This window comes from Cornus florida, unplaced genomic scaffold (genome assembly GCF_030987335.1).
Source record: "Cornus florida cultivar Cherokee Brave unplaced genomic scaffold, ASM3098733v1 CherokeeBrave_3.0.0_Hap2_Chr04, whole genome shotgun sequence".
Taxonomy (NCBI): Eukaryota; Viridiplantae; Streptophyta; class Magnoliopsida; order Cornales; family Cornaceae; genus Cornus; species Cornus florida.
In genome coordinates, this window is record NW_026775574.1 from 104,749,599 (window position 1) to 104,774,513 (window position 24,915).

Below are 24,915 nucleotides of genomic sequence, written 5' to 3' on the forward strand. Positions count from 1 at the left end.
TGCTGGTGGCTCCAATATTTAAGGATATGTTTGGTACAGTAGAAAAAGATTAAAAAAAAAAAATGATACCAACATTAATTATGATGGAAAAGAAAAGAAAGAAAAAGAGAGTACAGAGTTAATCATTTATCGTGTTTGATTGATTAATGATGGAAAAAGAAAAGAAAGAATGGTAATTTGGGGAAAGAAAGAAAGGAAACTGTCGAAATTTAATACCCTTTTTAAAAAAATTTCTCTCTTATAAAAATAATGACAAATTTGGTATTAATAAAGTTTCAGGGTTTTGGAACGATAACAAAATTAACTCATCAAACTTTAATGTATTCATCCACATCCTTCCATTTCCTTTTTTTTTTTTCTTTCAATTTATACCAAAAACAAAAATCATATACATCCATTTCCTTTTTCTTTTGTTTTATTTTTTATTTTCTTCCATTTCTCTCTACCAAACTCACAATGTTCTGACCTAAAATGTCATGTCATATAGGAATAACAATGATGACATCAGTGCTGAAAATCTGTAACTACAAATAATTTTGATGAGTTCTAAAAAATGGTATATGTTCAAGAATGTGTGTGTGTGTATATATATATATATATATAGAAAACTAAAAAAATCAAATTGACCTGATGAGCTACAGCGACACAATTTGAATGAATGTAATGAGCCAAGTCAAGTTTATTATAAAAATATGTCAAACCAAATGATTAGAAAATGTCCACTGCCTGATAAATGTCAAGTTTAGATCTCTCTCAATTAATTAATTATGTTTAAATAATAGTCCATCAAATTTGTATATGTGCATGGCTTGAGAAAGGACAACTTAATATTCTTTGAAAATAGGTAGTTCATTTGGTATATGTGCATGGCTTGAGAAAGGACAAGTTAAAGGACATAGCAAAGAAAGTTCATGAATTCTGTATAAAAATTCAAATTTTCTTCTGTATAAAGACAATTAGAATACATTATAGCATATATTGATACATATAAAGTATAAACACATGCATACCAAAATCATTTAGATTCCCTTAATAAAGACAATTAGCATACACTTAGCATATATATACACATATAAAGTACAAACACATACATGCCAAAATCATATTTAGATCCCATCCTATGGCCTTTTTTCCTTGGTTCTTCCTTCATTTTTACTATCCTCTCTCTATATATAAGTTCAAAAACCAATCATTTACACTCGGATTTACACTAAATCAACCCAATACCATTTGTGTGTGTGTGTGTGTGTGTGTGAGAGAGAGAGAGAGAGAGAGGATATATGGCTGCTTTGCAGAGGTCTGCGAAGTCATTCAGGAGGCAAGGTTCATCAGGTATAGTATGGGATGATAAGTTGCTGCAGATTGATCCGAGAGAATTGAGAGCTTGCCAAAGTGTCAATGACACCATGACTAGCATGGTGGAACATGGCGGCTCAAGCACGGCATCATCTCCGGTTTACCTTCGCAGCAACTCTGCACCAACTGCTGCCATTAAAAAGCCTTCTCCTTTGTTGGGTGCTTTCAAAAAGCCGCCTCCGTCTCAGAAATCCAAGTGCAGGAAAAACACCTGAACAGCTCTTCCAAGAAATTATTATATGGTCCTGACCAATCACTAGCTAACATGCAAGTCAATTTTTTTTTTAATAGAACTGACACATTTGTTCGAGTATCAGCTAGTGATTGGCCTAGAACCGTATAATAATTTCTCGACCTTTCTCGTGACCATCTTTGGATATGTCATGTCTACTGCTTTATTTCGTTGCAAGAAAGATCCATTGTTTCTTTGTAAAATCTTTTCTTCTTAATTCTTTTATATGATGATCAATAGATCCAATGTATAATTTACATTAGTAAATCAGTCTGTCAAACACCAGATGATTATATTGTAAGCAAGAATAAGTGTGTGTGTGTGTGTGTGCCAATTTCTTATATATCTGTATCATTTTCACCTTGTATTTAGCAATTTGGTTACTCTTAATGCTTATGTGCGATAATAGTGTAAATTGGGTTTTTCTAAGATACTATTTGTGGTGACCTATGGTTGCATAGACTCGGCGAGCTACAGGTTACGTACTCTGGCATGGTAAAGGTAAGATGCTTATATATAATAGTTTTATTTCCAAATAGTACGAAACCTTTTAGGCAAAATCGAAAAACAAGACCATACTCATTCGAACAGTATCTTATCGTACAGTAGAATGGATCTTTATAAATGGTATCTAAGACGGACTAAAAGTGTGGCCAGCAAAGATATTGGGCCCTGAGGGGAGGGGATGATTGTAGTGGTGTGATTGTGGCTACTTATTTGGCTGATTGGATGTGGGAGTGAAAGGTGAAGAGCTTGAGTGTAGCCCATATATGAGTGAAATCTACTAATAGGCGTATCAATGGATTCAAATAACATATACGAGAGAATTCGTTAATGATGTGTATTTGATAATTCAAATTGGGCTGATTTGAATTATGATTAATCCAATTCGATAAATGAATAATATATATAATATAGTATAAATATATTATAAATATTTTATTTTTTTATTTTTTGTTCTTCTTTTTCCCTCTTTCAATTTTGTCTCTCTTTATTGTATTTTTCTTTAAGAAAAAGTCAAATACCTAGCTACTTTTCTACCTTTTTTTTTTTTTCTTTTTTTTTTTTGTGTATATTTTATTTTTCTTCTCTTGCTTCTCTCTGTTTTTTTTTTCTTAATCATTGTTTACTAATCTCTCTTTATATTAATTTTGTTAACAAAAAATTATATTTTTTTGGATCAGTTTATCCGATCGGATATTTGGTTAATAACAAAATCGGATCGGATATGAATTTAATCATAAATAATTCGGATCATATATTACTCTTATTGGATTCAGATCCAATTAGGTCCGATCCGGTCCAAATCTAATATGTTTATAGGCCTACTTAGGAAGCACGGATACAGATACGAGATACGATTACGACACGATACCAACACAGTGATACGACATATCTTATAAAAAAAAAAAAAAGGATACAGATATGGCATTAATACTTTAAAAAATAATAATATAATATATTATTATATATACAGATAATAATTTTTACTCATTTTATCCATATAATTATGAATGAAACCACTAATTTAGAGCTTAAAACTAGATGTTAGTTATTTTTGTTTTCTTAAATTTATATTATTTTTCTAATTAACACAATATATTTTATAGTGCATTGAATCCCATTTTTTATAAATAAAATAAGGTACAAAATCAGTGATCATCTTGTTGTATCATTGTCGCATCCAAAACATAGCATTGTCATATCCAACCACAATATACAATATTATGTATCTTTGCCATGTTTATGCCGTGTCTAATCAAAAAATAAAATATTTTAATTTTAAAATACTTCTAGTCGTATCTGACACGTGTTCGAATCGTATCCGCGTGTCCAACACCGTTATAACAACCTAGAAGAAGTTTTTGTGCTTCCTAAGTTCAAACTCAGTTTGTCGAGCTCAAACTTGACTAGTTTTGCTAGTCTATTCAATGTTGATCCCCATCTTAAGCTCATTATTGAGCTTGAGTTCAATATTATTGTTAAGAAAAAGAAAACCTAAAAATCCAAACAATCCTTGCTAAAAGTTATATTTATGAGACTCGAGTTTGTTCACGAACACACGTTCGTATATATGTTTACGAGTCTAACAAGTCAAGTCATAGTTGTGCGGTTCGAGTCGCTCATGACAGCTATAGGTTCATTTAATTAATTATTTTCAATCGCCAAATCATAAAGATAAACAAGATAGGTAATTTGGGAGGCCAAAATATAAACAAAGATGACAGGATGAGTTTTGTTTAGCTAATGAATAGATAATAAAGTTTATAAATGATAAGTTATCACAATGTAAAGAATGATGAATTTTCTTTTTTAAAAAATTGAACTTAGTAAGAGAAATAACTTACGATAGAGAAAATTAGAAAACAACCTTGTTTGTATGAGATGAAGATAAAAATGATGATAATGATATTTTAGACATTTTCAAAACAGGATGAGTTATTGAGTTAGTTTTGTAATTTATTTATTTATTTTTTAAGAACATGATTCTAATGCAATTTCAATATAGAGTTTTAGAAAATAAAAATAACACCCATTTAGCACCAAGTCCAAATTAGCGATTTTGTTCCTGATAATGTGGATACATTTAGCAAAATTACTTATATATATAATAATATATTATAATGAAAATTAGTGAATTTGTTCATGATAATGTGAATAAATTGAGCAAAAATTATTATACGTAGACATATATATATATATAATATTATACTGTATTATTACTTTTTGACATATTCATGCCATATTATTATTATACGTTTTTTAAAATTTGTGGTATCAACAAATCTGTATTTTGTTCTACGAATCTATGCTTTCTAAATATTTTCTCTCATGAGCATACCTAAAATAGTGTTTTAATGTTGTTTGGTGTAATGGGTATAAATTGCATCAACTCCATTTAATAATTTAAATTTTTAAGTTTGATAGCAAAACACTGCTACAGTTAATATTATACTCAACCTAATTCTTAATTCAATATCTCGTCAATAAAATTATAAATAGATTGAGTATTAAGCTTTTAGTCAATTACGCATAACCTCTTTTGTCAATTTTGTTTTTGTATTTTTGTTATTTTCTTGGATGCGTAGGAAGTTTCCAGGTTTTATTTTTGAGGGCATTTTTGGTAATAGAAAATAGTTTCCACTTTACCTTTTCCAAAATGGAGAACTGTAAAGTGTAAACATATCTTTTCAAGCCACCACGTGCCCTGCCCACTCCCAATTCATTGTATCTGACATTAAATAGTGTCCTAGCCGTCGGATTATTACCTGATCCAACGGCTATCTTAACTCCACGCTTCTTTTCCAGTAGCCTTTGATTAACCCATCCCCTTCTGGCTCTCGCACTTCCACGCTCATCACTTTTTAACCGTCAGATCAAAACCAATCGTACGGTTGTCTTATTGTCACCTGTCTCCCCCACTCTCTCTTTACTACACTGTAACATTAATATCCCGCTCTTTTATTAGTCTCTCCAAAGTCCAAAGTCCAAACCCATTAATATCCCACTCTCCTCTCTCTCTCTCTCTCTCTCGCTCTCTCTCTCTATCTCTGTATCTTCTTCTGAAGTGGAAATGCAAGAACAGCAAACGAGTTTTATTGGAGCGAGTAGACCTTCGAGCAGTGAAAGGTCTTCCAGTTCTGCTCCTCAAGTTGAAATCAAAGAAGGTATGATTTTTCTCTCTCTTTCTGCAAAATTTTCCTTTGAAAAGTTCTAATTTCTGGATGATAATACCATAAGAAGCTGGTTCATATTTAAAAATTATGAATTTAATAGTATTATGAATAGTTTTTTTTTGCCAAACATGCCACCATCTATTTTTCCAGAAAGAGGTAGCTCGATGGCTCATGCATGATGTGTGTGTGTGTGCATATGAATCTGGAGATGCATGTGGTTATACATTTTTAATTTCGAGAAATTTTGGAGTTTCCCATCTGGGTTTTGTTAAATGTGAGATTTTCTCATCTGGGTGTCTGCGATTTCTCGGGAAAGTTGATTTCTGAGAAAGATCTCGAGATAGATTTGTAATTAAATGGGCTTACTTTGATTATGAAGGTATGGAGAGTGACGATGAGATCAGAAGAGTGCCGGAGCTCGGCGGAGAAATAGCCGGCGCGTCGGCATCAGGCCGGGGTGGCGTTTCAGGGGCCGGTCCGGACCGGGTTCAGACAAGGAAGAGGGGTAGAAGTCCTGCTGACAAAGAAAACAAGCGGCTCAAGAGGTAAACCGAACCGAACCGGTTTTCAATTCTTATTTCTTGCCTTTTTTTTTACTCAACCAGATCTTGCCACCTAATGGTTATCATCTGACGTGGCAAGATCTGGGTCAGAGCACTGCACCTACCCACAATGTGCTGGTTAGGTAATTTCAGTCATTGTGTGCTACTTGTGAATTTTGTGATAGAGTGGCATGATGGTGATTTAATGTTTGTTTGGGGTCCAAAAAATGAATTTTAGGTTGCTGAGGAACAGAGTTTCAGCACAGCAAGCAAGGGAGAGGAAAAAGGCATACTTGAATGAGTTGGAGGTTAGGGTTAAAGACTTGGAAAAGAAGAACTCTGAGCTGGAGGAGAGGCTGTCCACGTTGCAAAATGAAAACCAGATGCTTAGACATGTATGTCAATTCAAACCTTATAACCCCATCTCTATACGCATGTATATCATCACTATCAAGACATACACACCATGGAATAGGTTCCTTCAAGGGCATTTTCGGCATTTAAATCTGTCATGCCATATTAAATTGATAGCATCTAGTTAAACCCAATATCATATGATTTAGACATTATAGATCAATTGTCATCAAAAAGGGTTTTTGGGTATTTAAGTGTTAATTAGTAATGTCTTGCACCAGCTCTTGTAGATAATGTCCGCTTTGTATAGTTTCCATGCTCACGGTTTTCAAAACGCATTTGGTTAAGGGGTGTCCACATATATAAGTGCGAGGAACTTCTTTCCTTGGCCGATGTGAGAGTATCGTAGTAGTTGTGAAATTCAATATACTATGATGTAGAAGTCGTTTGGCGTGTATTGGATAAACTAAAAGTGTCAATTATATGTATATATATATAAAATATCTACATTTATAGTGGAAGCAAAAATATATAATATCATTGGGCATAAGTGATGAGGGTCATGGTCATGGACCCATGGTATTCTCTATCAATGGAGGAAAGGACTGGAGCTTATCATTAATGTGGTACTTGGTGGACCTATCATTTTGTGGGACAATTGGTTGGTAGTTACTAATGCTTAGCTTGTTTGGCACCAACATGGAACATGAGTGTCTAATTGTAGTAATTTGTACCATATAATATAAAGCTAAAAATATAACTATGATTGACAGAATCTTGAGTTTGCGGTTGCAATATAGGCATGCCCCCACCTTGGTTGTGACATGGGACATGGGCCATATACCAGAAGGATATTTTTTTTCTTAATCTGAAAAAATCAGAACTCTTGAGATGAAAAGAAATGGAATAAGACTAAGGATATTATGAGGCATAGATTCCAAATAAATCCTTTTGATTCGTAACATTTTTTAAAAATTTTTTATGATTGATTTTTGAGAAGGTGCTTAGTGTTTGATCGTGAATGCGTGACGTGATGTGCACTTATAGGATATGCAAATTCTCCCTTTTTTTTTTATCTTTTTTTTTTTTGGTGTATCGTCCTCCTAGAATTTAAACGAAGTGTATAATTTTTGCTCATGTATTATTCTCATGAAGAAAAAAAAAAAGTTCTCTTTTTAATGACATGACTTTGTTAATGGTGAACAGAATGCTTAAATTGGAGTCCTGGTTTTGGCATAATGTTGTTAGTTCTTTGGTGGGCCTGGCTATAGTTTGGTTCGGCTCCAAGTTAAATTTTAGGATCTTCCAACGCAAGAAGGAAAATATATTATTAGGAACTTTGGTACCTTGTATGTTATGATGCTTGGATGGCCGACCAATATTGGCTGGTGGTCCTGGAAAACGAGTTAAACCAGATGGGGCTTCATCTTGACATTGAATGATGAAAGGGGCTGCTACATTAAGGTTTATTGCTTTGGTAAACAAGTAGAGAGGACCTGGGTGTTGTAGATTTAGATTTTGGACGATTTCGGGCTTGGTCACTTGTATATAATATGGGTAGTGTTGGTCCGAGGAGTGCTGAGTTAGTTAGTGTTAATTTCAGAGTAGGATTTTCATACCTAATGTTGAGATATCTTAGTTAGTAACTCAAGAATCGATAGCATGAATTGCTACATTGACAAGCTGAATTTTGCTAGAAGATGGTTGATATCATGATAATTGTTTAGTTGGACCTGCAATCTATTTAATTTGTGTTCTAATTAGAACTTTTTTTAATTATTATTTTTATTTTTTATAACCATTTGTAACCTTTGCTTATTGATACAATGCTACAGATATTGAAGAACACAACGGCAGGAATTCAGGAGGGGAGGAAGTAGGTTCTATGTATATGGATTTTGTGAGAGACACGAGCGAAAGGGAAAAGGGTGCGTCCCTGTGCCTTTTTTTTACTCTTACGTGTATATATTGAAATAATCAAATAGCACAAGAAAGTTGATCCTAAATTAGTGTAAAATGGTTCTCTTTTACCCCTCGTTTTCTTTCAATTTATGATACTTCTGTGGATGTCAGACAACACGTGAATTTAATCGCGACCAAGTTGCAGTGGCGAAGAGTAGATTAGTACTATTTACCTGGATTCTTGTTTCTATGGTTCTATATGGAGGACATGGTTTGATGAGCATTTCATTGAAGAGAACAGATTAATCTTTTGTAGATGCCTTTTCATTTACTACATCTTCAATGGATGTAATGATAAAATGATTCCATTTACTCCATCTTCAATGTTCCTAACTTTGTTTTCTCATGCTAGACTTATAGTTTAAGCAAGTTGGAGTGTTTGACCTGTCTTATTGCTTTTCATTTCAGACAATGCAGGCATAGCAATGAAAATTGAAACTTGCTTTTAAAATTGCTTCAAAGCTGACTTTGTCTGCATCCTGAATTTTTATGTGCAATTGTCCACAAGCCACATTTATCGGTTAAATCCGGATTTCCTACCTCAGAGAGAGTCAAACACAAGATCTCCTATGTATGGAGTTCTTGTGTCAAGCTCCCGAACCATTGGATCTAGCCCGTGTGGGCTTGCATCATGATTCCTGAATAATTGTGAGCACAAAGTTGATTTTCATGATCTAAGATGGGTTGAACCTCAAATGGAGGATCATTGATCCATGAATTTGGTAAATAATTTACTTTGTCAGATAAAAATTAGAACTTCATTCCGTTTTGAGTTGGCATTTCTGGAGTATTTCTGAGTACAAGTAGAGATTATAGTCATCAAATTGATTTTTTTTAGTTAAAATGGTCCTCATGCTATGGAAAAGGTCATTTTTGTAGTGGTAGTAGTCTGTCTAGTATTTAAGTATTGTATTATACTAATTTGTTGCTCTCAGATGGAACTTGTGTTGTTATGTTTTGCTAGCTTAAGTCTTCATCACTATGTTATGTTATTTTGCTAAAAATTAAGGGATTTTTTTTTTTTTTTTTTATTTTTATTTAAGAACTAAGTCACATAAAATGGAAGTGCAAAAGCGATAAAATTAAGTTACAAATAGTGAAAAAAGGAGCGAGAGCACACTCAGAACGTGAGAGCAGTACTCGTTGAGAATGATTGTGTGACTTAATTCAATAATTGATAAAAATATAATTCTTGATGGTATGATTTAAATCATTCCAAAAGGTCATCCTGATGGCAATTTTAGATATGACATGCGAACACAACTTGAATATAACACAAGATAAGTGGATTTTGAATTGGCAAGATATGTGTCAATCCGGATTGACATAGTAATTAAACACACAAGATAAGTGGATTTTGAATTGGCAAGATATGTGTCAATCCGGATTGACATAGTAATTAAACGTGTCGTATTTGACCTACAAACTTATTTATAACTTGTTTAACTAAATGTGTTAAATAAATGTGTTATGTTCGTGTTAAAATTTATTTGTTTAGCTAAATGTATTTGAGAAACATATTGTGTTAGAATAAAAAATGACAACATATTTTATCGTATCATTTCGTATCGTATCAAGTATCATTTCATATTGTATCAAATCTTAATTCCTTAAGTTGCACGTGTCGTGTCATATTACTGTAATCTTGTTTCGTGTTGATTTGTATATTTACAAAGTAACACTAGAGAATATGTTATTTACAAGTGAGTCCCTTTGTAGCACTTTTTTGCTTATAAGTCCTTCCACTCGTCTTTATTCTAACATTAGTCATTGGAATAATATTATTTCACTTTCACTCACCAAGACGTATGCAATTAATGTTCCAATAACAATTAGGTAGTTTATAGAGTCATTTATCAATAACTATTGATGACTCTTTGTATCTATCTCGTCTCTCTCTCTCGTATACAAGGACCGTGTTTTTTTTGGTCATACAAGAAAAGCACTCACACGTTTTACCTATATCAGAGTTTGAAAAAATTATATCATTGAACTGGATGTCCTTTAATGCAAATACATAAATCACAATAGAAAACTTGCTTTAAATTAAGTTTGGTACATATGTCATTTTATATGTGCCCATATGTCCATTTTGGAATTTATTATTCCAATGATTAAGACACATAATTACAATTACATAAATGTATGTATATGTTGGTGTTTTAAGTGAAATGTCCATTTCATCATTCATACGTTTTGCCTATATCAAAGTTCAAATCCCTTCCTTTCTTTTTGAGAATTGAAAAGTTATACTATTGGACTAGATGCCCTTTAGTACAAATACACCGATCATAATAGAGAACTTATTCTAAATTCAGTTTGGTACATATGTTATTTTATATGTATCCATATGTTTATTTAGAAATTTATTATTCCAATGATTTAAGACACAAGATTGCATAAATGTATTAGCTTGGTATATGTTGGTGTTTAAGTGAAATGTCCATCTCATCATCCATGACTATAAACATAATAAGTTTACAGAGGAATTGTCTTATCTTAATGATTCTCTAATCATAATTAAGGTTTAACCTAACCTTATGCCATGATTACTATGACACCAATAAAGTATTTACGAAGACAATGTAACAATAAGATTCCTAATTAAATAAATCAGTTGAACAAATAAATATTGACCCTTAGATGGCATATATGTCTGACAAGAATTTGATGGAATACCTATTCTTATATTTTATATCCAACGACTCTAAAAGCCCTGTCAATGTTACATTGAACAACTCTGTCCTGTGCAATTTAATATATTATATTCTAGCACTTTCAATTCTGCATATTAAAAATTATCTTGGACCTCACTTAGTGATTTGCAGTAATAATATTGAATAACTCAAGATTAAAAAAAAAAAAAAAAAACTCATGATTAATTACCTTTGACTTAATTAAAAATTTTACGAATCTAGTTGAAAAACATCACTAACAATTTAGTGAGGTGTTCACCTGTGCGTCTGCCATACGTGACTTGACATAATCAAAATTACTTTGAAATTATTTTGTATGGTGGCAAAATATAAGACTTCTAAAGGCATATTTGGTAATAATTTTAAAAATACTTCAGTACTTTGTTTTTCCCTAAAATATAAAAATAACACAAAAAGGTTTTGTTGGGGCATTTCTAAAAATTGGTTACTGAATTTTTTTTTTTTTTAAATGAACATTCATTTAAAAACAAAAAAGGGTTAATTGTACAAACACCCCCTTAACAGTATAACGTTTGCATGGCACTCCTTGTAATAAAAGTAACCCCAGGAACTTTGCTAATACGGTGACAGCAAACCTTAAATATATCTTGCAAATTACTAAATTGCTTTTAAAATTAATTACACAAAACTTACCTTAACTAAAACAAAATTTCACATTACCCCTTTAAACAAAGAGTAATATATAAAATTTTAAAATCAAAGTGATTAATGCAATTAATCTTAAGGGCATTTTTGAAAAATTTGTATATTTCAAAGTTATTAATTGCTAAAAATTAAATAAAGGGGTGATACACAAGTTCTTTATAGTTTATGGGAGTTTTATAGCATTATTATTACTAAAATCATTATCGGTTATGCTATCATTGTAATGACATCACAAGTGAGGTTCAATTCACATTTAAAATATACAAATTATATTTTTAAAACTAATTCACTTCTACTCTTGTTAGATGGGATTAAGAAATTCATATGTACTCCTATAATTGAATAAAGGGTATCTTGGTAATTTGCGGGATGATCAAGTGCACTATAAACCAATCAAATGCATAAATGGAGTCCACCGACAGCCATTGGAGTTGTCGGAGAGCGGCAACCGGCAACAGCCGGTTACTTTTTAAGCAGTACAGCTGTTAACAGCATATAACTTGTTGAAACTATTGCTGATGTCATATATATATATATCTATATCTATATCTATATCTATATATTGAAATGGCTTAGTCAGAAGAGTTGTGGACTTGTAGGCTACAGCACGGCTGAGCTTTCTCTCTATGTATATTTAGCAATAGTAAAGTGCATAATGAAAAGGATTTTAAGTTATTCAAAAAGGATAAATATATAAAAATAAAAATTTTACTAAAATTATTATCTTACATCAAAGTTTTAAATTAAAATAATAAAATTTAAATAGTCATCAAAATATTCATCGAAGAATTTAACTTAGACCTTCCTTTTAGTTTCAAATATAATAGTGATTTATCTTGACATAAAATTTTATACTTTCGTCTGCTATTGTCGTGTTCAAAATTTACTCAAAATTCAAGTATGCCTTTAAAAAAAACTTGACAATGCTATTTTATATATATATTGAACTAGTATTCAACACCGACAAAAAATGTTAGTAATATTTTTTGAAATAATAAGGAAGGGCTATGTTATTTATGAGAAAATATTAAATACTCCGAGAATGTGGTACCCGATACAGTGGGAGCCGTTGGATCATGGATGTGGTGGTAGGCCCCACCATATCCAAGGGCTAGCATAACCTCAGGTACCATATTCCCGGAATATTTAATATTTCTCGTTATTTAGGCAATTTATAGAGGAGGTAAATGTAATCATCCTAATATTTATTTTCAAATATACATGTTAGTAAATATTCAGATACATCTCTACAAATATATACTTAGATACATTTAAACAAATATATACGTGGAGTTAGATAATTAATACGACGTGAATTTGCGATTAATTATCATTGAAGTAAAAATCTATCACAAATATGTGATTTATTTTTTTACTAGAACATGTTTACAATAATGAAATGTAGGTAAATATATAAGAGCTGGTCCAATGGTGAGTGATCCGGCGACTTTTGACCAATTTTGAAGAATGGGCTGTTCCAATGAACTCTTTAAAAAGTGGGACCCATTAAAATAATCTTGATCCAAGTCGCCAAAAACCAAGATTGGTTTGGCGAATTGCGGGCCTAACATGCGGGCCCACATCAGTTTTCTTTTTTCCTTTTTAATTCTGGCCCAATTAGTGTTTCAGCCCAGAATAGTATTTGGTAAGGCCTGTTTGGTTGGAAAAAAAAGGAAAAAATTAGTTTTTTTTGGCTGATTTTGGTCTTTTTTTATTTTTATTTTTTTTTCTTCAAAATAATTGAACCAAAGAGCTGTTAAGGCATTGTTTAGCTGACACAAACAGTGCCTTAAAGGCTTTTTTGGGCAAAAAAAAGTTTAAAAAAATTAGATAAAAGTGCTTTTTTTAATAAAAATTGCTTTTAAAAATATTCCTACTGACATATAGCCGTTCTAGGCACTGTTTGGCTGACCCAAACAGTGCCTTAACGGCTATATTGGCACAAAACCTATTTTTTGAATTTTTTTTTTTTAAATAATTATATACATATTTATTTATTTATTATTATTTTTTTGAAAAAACCTTTCATTGTTTATTTCAAATGATATTAGAAACCTTTCATTGTTTAGTTCAAAAAAATTAAAAAATAAATTTTATTTTAAATTTTAAAAATATTAAAATATTAATATTTTTGGAGAGCAAAAATGCACCATTGGAAAAAACCTTTCATTGTTTATTTCAAATGATATTAGAAACCTTTCATTGTTTAGTTCAAAAAAGTTAAAAAATAAATTTTATTTTAATTTTAAAAATATTAAAATAATATTAATATTTTAGGAGAGCGAAAATGCACCATTGGAGTACATCCGATAGCTAAAATTTGGATATACTAAAACGCTGACGTGGTTATGGGAAATGCTGACGTGACTATGAGAAAATGCTGATGTGGCAAATTCGGAGAGCCTGAATTCAGAGAGTCCATTGGAGATGCCCTAAATTAGCCATTATTAAAAATGTTCATCATAGTTGTTGATTATTAATTAATAGAAATGTTCTTTTAGGCTCAACGTAAAATATATTTTTCGGACAATGCTTTCTTTTTTCAGGTAAAATATTATTATTATTATTTTTTTTTCAGTATTTGGTAAAAGTTTAGGTCATTGACAAGTCCATCAGGTGTGGCATGAAAATAACTTGCCGAAAATTGATATTTAAATTATTTTTGTTAAATTTTTATATTTTTTCTTATTCATAAATATTTTATGACAGTCAAATATCAAAAAATAAAATTTAAAAATATTTTACATTCAAACAAAACAAAACAAAACGTACAGTTTCTTTCAATATTAATGTATTTTCTTTCTTTTATTCAATGAATTATGAGTGATACAAATATTATCAAACCTGTCCGAATTCATGCGCGCCTGTGAAGCCGAGCCGGTCCGTGACTACCGGTTTGGCTAGTTAAAACATTTACATTATTAAAAAGAAATATTTTAATAAAATAATTGAAGAAACTGATACAAGAGGCAAAGCTGTATATCAACTGGAAGGAGAGATAAAAGTGATGGCTAATTGATTTGGGCGAGGAATCAGAGAATGCCCATCTCCACATTTTGCTCAAATTTTACACAATTTGAGCTCAACCCTTTCTGATCTTCAAGATCTTTGCCATATATTGACATAAAGATCTTACTTTGACTGTTGTGTATCTCACTCTTTATTTGCTCTGTTTCTTCTAAGAAATGGAGGCAAATGCTGGAATGGTGGCTGGATCTTACAACAGGAATGAGTTGGTTCGAATTCGGCACGATTCCGATAGTGGGGTTTGTGTTTTTTACATACCCATTTTGAATTTCAGTTCATTTTCTTTGGAAATGTTTCTTTGTTTTGTATCTGGGTGTTGGTTTGTGTTCAATTTGAGCTGCAATTTGATTCTTTTCATGGTATCAGGAAATGTGTACTGGTCAATTTTGTTCTGAAGTCTAAAAATTGTTTCTTGGGAACATTTTTTTTTTGTTTATCTCATGTATTGTAGTTTTAGATCCGAGTGGTGGCTGAAATAGACAAGAGTGTTCAGCTCAAATTTGGGTTCTTCTGTTGGATTTAGGAAGTTCTTAGCAGATTGATTATGATTCCGACTCTTAGATTTGACATGTTCCTTAAAACTTAATTTTTCATTGCATTTATGTATTTTGATGTAACTGTCGGTTGTGTGACAGTGAGACTTGAGCTGAAAGTATGGTTTTTTCTTTTCTAATGTCTTTCCTTTCATATCGTTTTTTGAGAAGCCTGAGTTATATTTGGAAATTTGATATCTGTGATTCAGATTTGGTTTTGTTGGGCTTTGATCTTGTTGCAACTGTTGATTGTTGAAGTTTTTATTTGGTGTTTTCATGAAATTGCAGGGTGATTTCCTATCAAATGTGATTTTTTTATGTGCAATTTGATGATTGGATTATGATAAGTTTGACTTATTACCAATTTATTTATTAATCTCGTTATCTTATTGATTAAAGCTGACATCTTGATAGTCTAGTTCGGTGAGAATTGAACTATATTTGTGAATTGCAGATAATTTTATTCATTAAACAATAGTGTTATTTTCTTACTAGGGTTACCGATTTGCTTTGAACATAGTTCTTTTGACTATTGCTGAGATGAGACTCCTCTCTCTCTCATCTGTAACCATTCTTGTGTAGAAGTTTGAGATCAATGTATGCTGGCTCTTATGAGTTTCTCCCTCATCTATGACCATTCTTGTGTAGTAGTTTGAGATTATTGTATGCTAGCTTTTATGAGTTGTGGTGCATGTATGTGTCCAAGCAACAGATTTATCAAATCGTCAAATAGTGTATGTGTCCAAGCAACGGATTTACATGAACACAAGAAAATATTTATATTATTTAATATTTTCTTTTATTTCTTTAGAGAAAAATATCGTTTTCATGTAACATAGTGTTTGAAATAGACATTTAACTCATTTGAAGCAATAATATAATAATAAAAAAAATGATTGGATGTGCTTTTTAGGTATGTCCAATCAAAAGTGTCAGACACATGTTCCGTACCCTTGTCCGAGTGTCATGTGTATGGTACGGGTATTTTACGTAATCTTGAAGCGTCCATGTAAAACAGGTAGTTGGTTTATTTGCTATAATGTTTTGAAGTTTATTCAGTTAGTTTGCCTAATGAAAATTTAGGCGTTGTGTACTTTATTCTGTTGCAATGCGCATTTTCAAGTCTATGAAAGTTTCAGGGTTCATGCAAAACCATTATTCTGTTCTATATCTAGAATGTTCTCATGTTTTTTGTAGTTAAGGTTTGTGGTTCTCATTGTCTGCTACTTGTTTGTAACTAGTAATACTTAAAATTCCTTCAATTCAGCTGAACTCTTAATCGAGTTTGTGGATAATTGACTTTGCGAATCATTGTTCATCATACAAAGCTGCACAATATCTCAAAATGGAACTCATTTTGTAAATTTGTGTACAACTACGTTGCAATTACTATATTAATGTCTATATCCAACTTTGTGAGATCTCTGCTAAATTTAGTCTGTACATTGTTGGGGATGATGTAGCCCAAGCCCCTGAAGGATTTGAATGGCCAGACATGTCAGATTTGTGGAGAAAATGTTGGACTTACAGCCACCGGTGATGTCTTTGTCGCTTGCAATGAGTGTGCCTTCCCAGTTTGCCGGCCTTGCTATGAGTATGAACGGAAAGATGGAAATCAGGCCTGTCCTCAGTGTAAGACTAGATATAAGAGACACAAAGGTCAGCTTTCTACTTAAATCTGTTCCACATTCTCTCTTAGTTTCGTATCATTTTGTTTAGTAATAAACATTGGGAGTGAAGTTGGGTTGTGCATCTATCAGGAAGTCCTCGAGTTGAGGGTGATGATGAAGAGGATGACGTTGATGACCTGGAGAATGAGTTCAGGGGAAATAGCAAGGCAAGACGCCAGTGGCAAGGGGAAGATCCTGACCTCTCTTCATCTTCTAGACATGAATCTCAGCAACCAATTCCCCTTCTGACCAATGGGCAATCAGTAAGTGATAAATATTTCTGATGCATTTGTACACTAATTTATGTGCATTTTAATTGCTGGAGTTGCAACTTGGTCTAAATCAATTGCATTTCTTTTTAAATTTTCAGTACTTTTATGTTATGTGGGCTTTTCTTAATGGGTTAAGTACTTGTGTCTGACATATGACACCTAGGTTTGGAAATGGGATACATGTCCTATGTCTGGTTGGAAATTTACCTAGTAAAGATAATTATTTTAAACTCTCTCATTATGCTTTATTAATTGCTTGAAAAAAAACCTTAAAAAAATTTTTGCTTGAAAATTAGTCAAGTATTCATGTTGAACACTTGCCAAAAAACATTATTTTACTCGATAAAATAAAAGAATAATATTTTTTTAAATAAATCTGCACATATAGCTGTATCCCGGTTTATTGGGCTTGTGGATTTGATCACACTGATGTTTAGACACATACTCACACCCTGCTCATGTGCCTGAGTCCACACTGCAGGATACTGCTTTTCTCAATTGGTGGCTTGTGTTTCCTTCCTCTCTTACACATGTTTCTGGTTCTGTCAAATATGCTAGAAAACTTGTACCTTGAAATTTTTGTCTTCCAACTTCAAGTGGCAGTAGGTTCATTATGAAAATTTGTTAGTTCTGAGGGTTGCTTGATTTTGTCTTGTGTGTTGGTTTCCATAACAACTTCTCTGATTAAAAACTAGAACTGAATACTGCCGTATGCATTTCACTTATGTGTACTCCGAGTCAGTAAGTTAAGGATTTACTATTGGAACATTTTTGTATGCGCCAAGCATTGGTAAATGTCAAGAAACAATTATTACCTAGGTGCACTAATGAATGAATTTCATAACTATAATTTTGTGAAGAGTATTTATGTACTATATCAAAGGAAAACACTATTCACATTGCGAGATGAGAGTTTGATTGTTTTATTTTTCAGTTTCTTTTTGCGCTCGAGTCTTTATACAATAACCAAGTGTTGTATCCATGATTAAGTTTAGTGCCGGACATTAATTCATGTAACGATTCAAGATCATTGTTTTTGGTTAATTTTTTTCTTATCAATATCCCCAAAATTTCTCAGGTATCTGGTGAAATTCCCAGTGCTACTCCAGACACCCAATCTGTACGAACTACATCTGGTCCTTTGGGTCCAGGTGACAAATCACTTCCATATATCGATCCAAGGCAGCCAGGTATTCTGCTAACTTGATATGTTGACTAGATATTATCCAATGAACTGTTGTCTATATTTTTTTATTTGGCTTTTTTTTGACGTTCATTTGTTCATGTCATATGTTTTCGCAGTTCCTGTAAGAATTGTAGACCCCTCAAAGGACTTGAATTCTTATGGCCTTGGAAATGTTGACTGGAAGGAAAGGGTTGAAGGTTGGAAGCTCAAACAGGAGAAAACTATAATACCAGTGTCCAACAGATACAGTGAAGGGAAGGGAGACATTGAGGGTACGGGATCAAACGGGGAAGAACTACAAATGTAAGCATGTTACATTTTTAGTATAGGTTTTCTCTTCAAATTATGGCCATGATAATTGTTAAAAGTGTTGAGGATGACTGAACAAAGACATTGCGTGAGAATGCAAGGAAAATTGTACGGAAGTGTTACGGATGACTGAGCAAAGACATTACATGAGAAATGAGAATAATTTTCATCCAGGAGCATTTGAAGTCTACTGTATTTCTTTGCATGCATCATATTATTTTGAGGATGCAAGGAAATTGTACATTGTTTATTTTTGTTTCTATTTTTGGTAAAGCATTGTCCATTTCTATGTTCTCTTTTTGGGTTCGATTCCATATATACATTTGTGTTATTTTCCATTATCTCTGGGTTATACCTCTCTCCAGAATGTTGATAAGTTCTTTATGGCTCAGGGCTGATGATGCTCGCCAACCTATGAGCCGCATTGTGCCCATTTCTTCTTCTCACCTGACCCCATATCGAGTTGTGATTATTCTTCGGTTGATTATCTTGGGATTCTTCTTGCAATATCGTATTACTCATCCAGTGAAGGATGCTTATCCTTTGTGGCTGACATCGGTAATCTGCGAGGTGTGGTTTGCCTTATCCTGGCTTCTGGATCAGTTCCCAAAATGGTATCCCATCAACCGTGAGACCTACCTGGAGAGGCTTGCAATGAGGTCAGTTTGATTCATTTAATTTGAAATAATCTCTTATAAGGAATAGTGGTTGAAATGTTGGTATGGGTTTTTTGGAAAATAGATTTCCTTTAGTTAATTTTCTTACCACATCAACAATGGTTTTTTCTTTTCTCAGATATGATAGGGAAGGGGAGCCTTCACAATTAGCACCTATAGATGTATTTGTCAGTACAGTGGATCCTTTGAAAGAGCCTCCTCTTGTTACTGCCAACACTGTGTTGTCCATTCTTTCTGTGGATTACCCTGTCGACAAAGTCTCTTGTTATGTTTCAGATGATGGGTCAGCAATGTTAACCTTTGAAGCCCTCTCTGAGACGTCAGAGTTTGCAAGGAAATGGGTGCCCTTCTGCAAGAAGCACAACATTGAACCTAGGGCCCCTGAATTTTATTTTGCTCAAAAGATAGATTACTTGAAGGACAAGATACAGCCTTCTTTTGTGAAAGAACGCAGGGCAATGAAGGTAAGTGAAAAGATCTGTGACAACTGATGTTGCTTGCATAATGCAATGTTTCTCTTAGCCTTTACATGCATAGTGCAATTTTCTAAATTGTGATTGTTCTTCATTCTGCAATAAGAAACAAAAGTATAGCAGTATCATAACAGTAGCAAGGTAGTAGTGATAATAGATGACATTCCACTTCTGTATTGTTGCATAATGGGAGATAGGTTTGATTTGTCACCTACCTTTGTAAACAAAAATGTTCTGAGAATTCTGGAAGCAAAGAATTTTTATCTATCACGTATGGAATTAGAAAATCTTTATGCTTTAAATGTGACAAGTATAAATGTAGAATTTGATTAAACTAATGATTAGTACAAAATGTTGTGACCAGTGCAGACCCGTTAAGTGTAAAAGATGAGAGCACATGGGTGTGTACCAGGCGGAGAATCTAAAGAAAAATAGACAAAAAGTTTTTTTTTGTTTAAGTTCAAACATGAATTATATTATAACATGCCTGATTACAAGAACTTGCAAAAGAAACACACTTATCACAAATGAAATAGATTACAAGATAGTGCAAGACCACACTCCCGCCCTCTCCATTTTGTTTTCCATTTGTTACTGGTCTAGGATGTGTATGTTCAATTGGTCAATAATATCCTGTGCTGCATTGGTTTTGGGAAGAGTGTGAACCGAACATGGGTGGCAAGTATCAATCAATTTTAAATGTATAGAGTAGAAAACAGGCAGGACATATGAATGATATAATTGAGGCTGTCTCAGAATTTCCTTATTAGGCTTTCATTGAAATTTGATTTTCTTTCTTTATAGTAGTAATGTTGGAAACATTTTGTTTAACAGAGAGAGTATGAAGAATTCAAGATACGAATTAATGCACTTGTTGCCAAAGCACAAAAGACGCCTGAAGAAGGTTGGACAATGCAAGATGGAACTCCTTGGCCTGGAAACAACCCTAGAGACCATCCAGGAATGATCCAGGTAGTGTAATTGTTTTTTTTAAAGTAGTTAAGGCTTAAGATTACACCTCTTTATTTATTCTATTTCTAATTTTTAGTTGTTTTATTTATTTATTTATTTTTTCTTTTAATGGACACAGGTGTTTTTAGGGCACAGTGGCGGCCTTGATACAGATGGTAATGAGCTACCTCGGCTGGTTTATGTTTCTCGTGAGAAGCGTCCAGGGTTCCAGCATCACAAGAAAGCCGGAGCAATGAATGCTTTGGTTCGTGATCCTTATGACTCTTAGTTAATGTGGGATTTTTTTTTTTTTAAAAAGAAAAAGAAAAACGTAAGTTTGACTATAATAACAAGGGTCCATTAATCTCGTTGTTACTCTGCAAATGTACCATAGGACAAGAATCACTTCTTATATATAATTATGAACTTGGATATTATACTCACTGCAAATGTACCATAGGACAAGACCCACATGACATTAGTATGATGGTTGGGGAGACATATCGAAAGTACTAGATTGGACATTTGGAATTACTAAATTAGAGGTGCTTTTTTAAATTTCCAGTACTGCTGTAATTTAAATTATGCTTTTCTCTGGTAATTTTGCCTGCCTTGTTATTTTGTGACCAATCACATTTCCACACAGAGGGATGCTAGTTTATTTATATGATTGAAGATGTAGGCAATTAATGAATACATTTTTTCTTGTTCGTTGAGGAATGGCCTGTGTTTCCATGTACCATGATTTTGTGTATGAGATGGTTTGTTTATTTATTATTAGTTTTGTTGTGTTTACAGATTCGAGTTTCAGCTGTCCTGACCAATGGTGCCTATCTTTTGAATGTCGATTGTGATCACTACTTCAATAACAGCAAAGCTCTTAAAGAAGCCATGTGCTTTATGATGGATCCTGCTTATGGAAAGAAAACCTGTTATGTGCAGTTCCCACAGCGGTTTGACGGCATTGATTGGCACGATCGATATGCTAACCGCAATATTGTCTTCTTTGATGTAGGTTACACTTGATGCGTCATCACGAAGGCAATTCTATTTATCAACAATCTTTTCTTAATGGTTATGATTAAATTCATTTGTATTTTGGTCCTATGTTACAGATCAACTTGAAAGGGCTGGATGGCATCCAGGGTCCAGTCTATGTGGGTACTGGTTGCTGTTTTAACAGGCAAGCTCTGTATGGGTATGATCCAGTTTTAACAGAGGCAGATTTGGAACCAAATATTATTGTCAAGAGTTGTTGTGGCTCGAGGAAGAAGGGAAAGGGTGGCAATAAGAAGTACATTGATAAAAAGAGGGCAATGAAAAGAACTGAATCCACCATTCCCATTTTCAATATGGAAGATATTGAAGAGGGTGTTGAAGGTGGGTCCATATATTTTATTTCCATCACGCCTTCCTTCAAACTAATATTCGAGATGGTAAACCAAGATATCACGAATCAAGTAGGTTGTATAAACCTGAACATCATGTATTACTTAGGCTGAGTTTACACTTAGCACATGCATGGACGCAGACCCGCATGTATGCATGGGGAGGAGGGATATGGGAAGGCAAGGAGATCCTAGAGCAATGTTTTGACATTTTTTTGTCTTATAATTTTGGGGATTTAATTCCTAGTTTTAGATGCATTATTTGATTTTGAGCCATTTCGTCCAAATTTGACCTTTCCCCAAAAAAGTTCCTGCATTTTGACAAAATCCCACTACAATTTTAAGTTCTGCATTTCATTTAAATTTTAACATAAACTAATGGTAAAATTGATGGGCAGTATTATCAGGTTTTTGGATGGATCGTATCTTCTCCAACTCCCAAAAAAGGAGGTTGAGGGTTCGAGTCCCAATTGGGACAAAGGACATGTATTCTTAGTAAACGAAGAGAGAAGAAATTTATAGGCAGTGGATTGCTGCATTAATGTTGCTTAACTGGATTCCTTGTATTCTACAGGTTATGATGATGAGAAATCACTTCTTATGTCTCAGAAGAGCTTGGAAAAGCGATTCGGTCAGTCTCCGGTATTTATTGCTGCCACCTTTATGGAGATGGGGGGCATTCCACAATCGACAAATCCTGCAACTCTCTTAAAAGAAGCTATCCATGTTATTAGCTGTGGATACGAGGACAAGACTGAATGGGGCAAAGAGGTAGTTATGATAGTAATGAGGGCATCTACCATACATACCTGGCTTCTTTTATTGATTGTGATTGCACTTTGAAATACACACTGATTGAGCTTCTTTATTTGCTTACAATCAGATCGGATGGATCTATGGTTCCGTCACAGAAGATATTTTGACCGGGTTTAAGATGCACGCACGGGGATGGATTTCAATTTATTGCATGCCTCCTCGCCCGGCATTTAAGGGGTCTGCTCCCATCAATCTTTCTGATCGTCTGAACCAGGTTCTTCGATGGGCTTTGGGGTCAATTGAGATTCTGCTGAGCAGACATTGCCCTATATGGTATGGGTACAATGGAAGACTGAAGCTCTTGGAGAGATTGGCATACATTAATACCATTGTCTATCCCCTAACCTCTATCCCACTGCTTGCTTACTGTATACTTCCTGCTGTCTGTCTTCTCACCGGAAAATTTATCATTCCTGAGGTAAGTGAAGTCCCACTTTGAATCATCAGAATTTATCTAATTTATCTAGCAAACTTCAACCTGGCATTTTATCATAGCATTTTCTATGCTGCTCAACTTATGTATGGTGGATTCTTATAAATCTGATACATTTATATGCAGATAAGCAACTTTGCTAGTATGTGGTTTATTCTTCTCTTTATCTCCATTTTCGCAACTGGGATATTGGAGCTTAGGTGGAGTGGCGTTGGTATTGAAGACTGGTGGAGAAATGAACAATTTTGGGTCATTGGTGGTACATCGGCTCATCTCTTTGCGGTCTTCCAAGGTCTCTTGAAAGTGCTTGCTGGCATTGATACCAACTTCACTGTCACTTCAAAGGCATCTGACGAGGATGGGGACTTTGCGGAGCTTTATGTGTTCAAATGGACATCTCTTCTCATCCCCCCGACCACTGTCCTCATTGTAAACATGGTAGGTATAGTGGCTGGTGTTTCGTATGCCATAAACAGCGGGTATCAGTCTTGGGGCCCTCTTTTCGGCAAGCTCTTCTTTGCCATATGGGTTATCGTCCACCTGTATCCCTTTCTCAAAGGTTTGTTGGGTCGGCAAAATCGTACTCCTACCATTGTCATTGTCTGGTCCATACTCCTTGCTTCTATATTCTCCCTTCTATGGGTGCGGATCGATCCGTTTACTTCGGACACCACAAAATCTGCTTCAGCAGGTCAATGTGGCATCAACTGTTAAGTTCTTTCGAAGATCATTTTGTTGAGGTAAGCTACAACATTTACCTCTCTGTAAATAAAGAAGAAAACATATAAAAAGGTGTCGAAAAACCACAGGCAGAGCTAAGTTATGTTGTACGAAGGGTCTCTTTGTCTTGAAGGAATTATGAATAGACTTCAGAGACACCCTTTTGTTTTGCCACTCTTATTTTATTTTATTTTATCTTCATTAATTTGTATTATCTCATCCATAAGTGTTCATGTTGGCTCATTACAAGGACAGCTGTTCCAAACTGTAGCTTGTTTTTTGTTGCCACTGTAATATTGTGTTGATTTATTGTCAAGAGCTTGTAATGAACCAGTCATGGCATTGGCTCTTTTGAAATTAAAAGAAAAAAAAAGATTATTTCTTGGAAATGCAAACCGTGTATTCTGGCTGTGTACTACTAGATTATGACTTAAGCCGTAAACACATTTGGTCTGGGATGGAACTAGAGAAGATAAAGAAGCATGGAAGGAATGGTATTATACTTGCAACCAAGTGTTTTCTTTCAGCTTATTCCTTAACACACCTTACGGATTCGTCATACGGACGAGCCCATATGACTAATCCATGTATTGGTTACAAATTACAAAGCAACATTTCAACATTGGACATTGATCTCATAGTCTGTTTTATTTTTCCTTTCTTGGAATGGTTTCAAGTAATAATTATACAGTACTCAATCAATAAATACACTATATTTTTCTTGATTTTAAGAAATGGCAAATTAATAGCTCGGTACCATATTCCTGGTTTATCTTGTTTGCATGTTCTTTGTACCAGTAATAATAAGAATATATGCACTCATTTGCTCCTGAGAGGACTTAAGTTCACGACTATCCTCTTTGCCGTTAGCTTTTGAAAAACAAATTTATTTAATTCTTTCAAAATCCTAATAAATAAATAAATTGAATAGACGGTTGTGTTGTACTTTTGAAAAGATTATGCACTAATTATTTT

General features: G+C 33.6%; 3 protein-coding genes across 4 annotated transcripts; all 3 read left to right on the plus strand.

Moving 5' to 3' along the window:
- Positions 1-1,280: 1,280 nt before the first annotated feature.
- LOC132305505 (MAPK kinase substrate protein At1g80180-like) lies at positions 1,281-1,571 on the plus strand. The gene has a single exon (XM_059803139.1). The coding sequence runs from the start codon at positions 1,281-1,283 to the stop codon at positions 1,569-1,571; it is 291 nt and encodes a 96-aa protein (XP_059659122.1).
- A 3,486-nt stretch (positions 1,572-5,057) lies between these two features.
- LOC132304455 (transcription factor HY5-like) lies at positions 5,058-8,492 on the plus strand. 2 transcript variants are annotated; one of them, XM_059802135.1, is made up of 5 exons: positions 5,058-5,256; positions 5,645-5,810; positions 6,046-6,202; positions 7,997-8,089; positions 8,235-8,492. In XM_059802135.1, the coding sequence occupies exons 1-4, from the start codon at positions 5,163-5,165 to the stop codon at positions 8,039-8,041; spliced, it is 462 nt and encodes a 153-aa protein (XP_059658118.1). In that variant the 5' UTR covers positions 5,058-5,162; the 3' UTR covers positions 8,042-8,089; positions 8,235-8,492. The 2 variants fall into 2 exon arrangements, with proteins under 2 accessions (XP_059658118.1, XP_059658117.1); XM_059802134.1 differs by having other exon boundaries at positions 5,059-5,256; positions 7,997-8,492.
- A 5,960-nt stretch (positions 8,493-14,452) lies between these two features.
- Positions 14,453-24,329, plus strand: LOC132304456 (cellulose synthase A catalytic subunit 1 [UDP-forming]-like). Its single transcript, XM_059802136.1, has 14 exons — positions 14,453-14,751; positions 16,509-16,704; positions 16,806-16,978; positions 18,066-18,177; positions 18,290-18,476; positions 18,875-19,141; positions 19,278-19,623; positions 20,467-20,604; positions 20,723-20,848; positions 21,382-21,594; positions 21,699-21,963; positions 22,546-22,742; positions 22,855-23,205; positions 23,347-24,329. The coding sequence occupies exons 1-14, from the start codon at positions 14,671-14,673 to the stop codon at positions 23,932-23,934; spliced, it is 3,240 nt and encodes a 1,079-aa protein (XP_059658119.1). The 5' UTR covers positions 14,453-14,670; the 3' UTR covers positions 23,935-24,329.
- Positions 24,330-24,915: the final 586 nt, after the last annotated feature.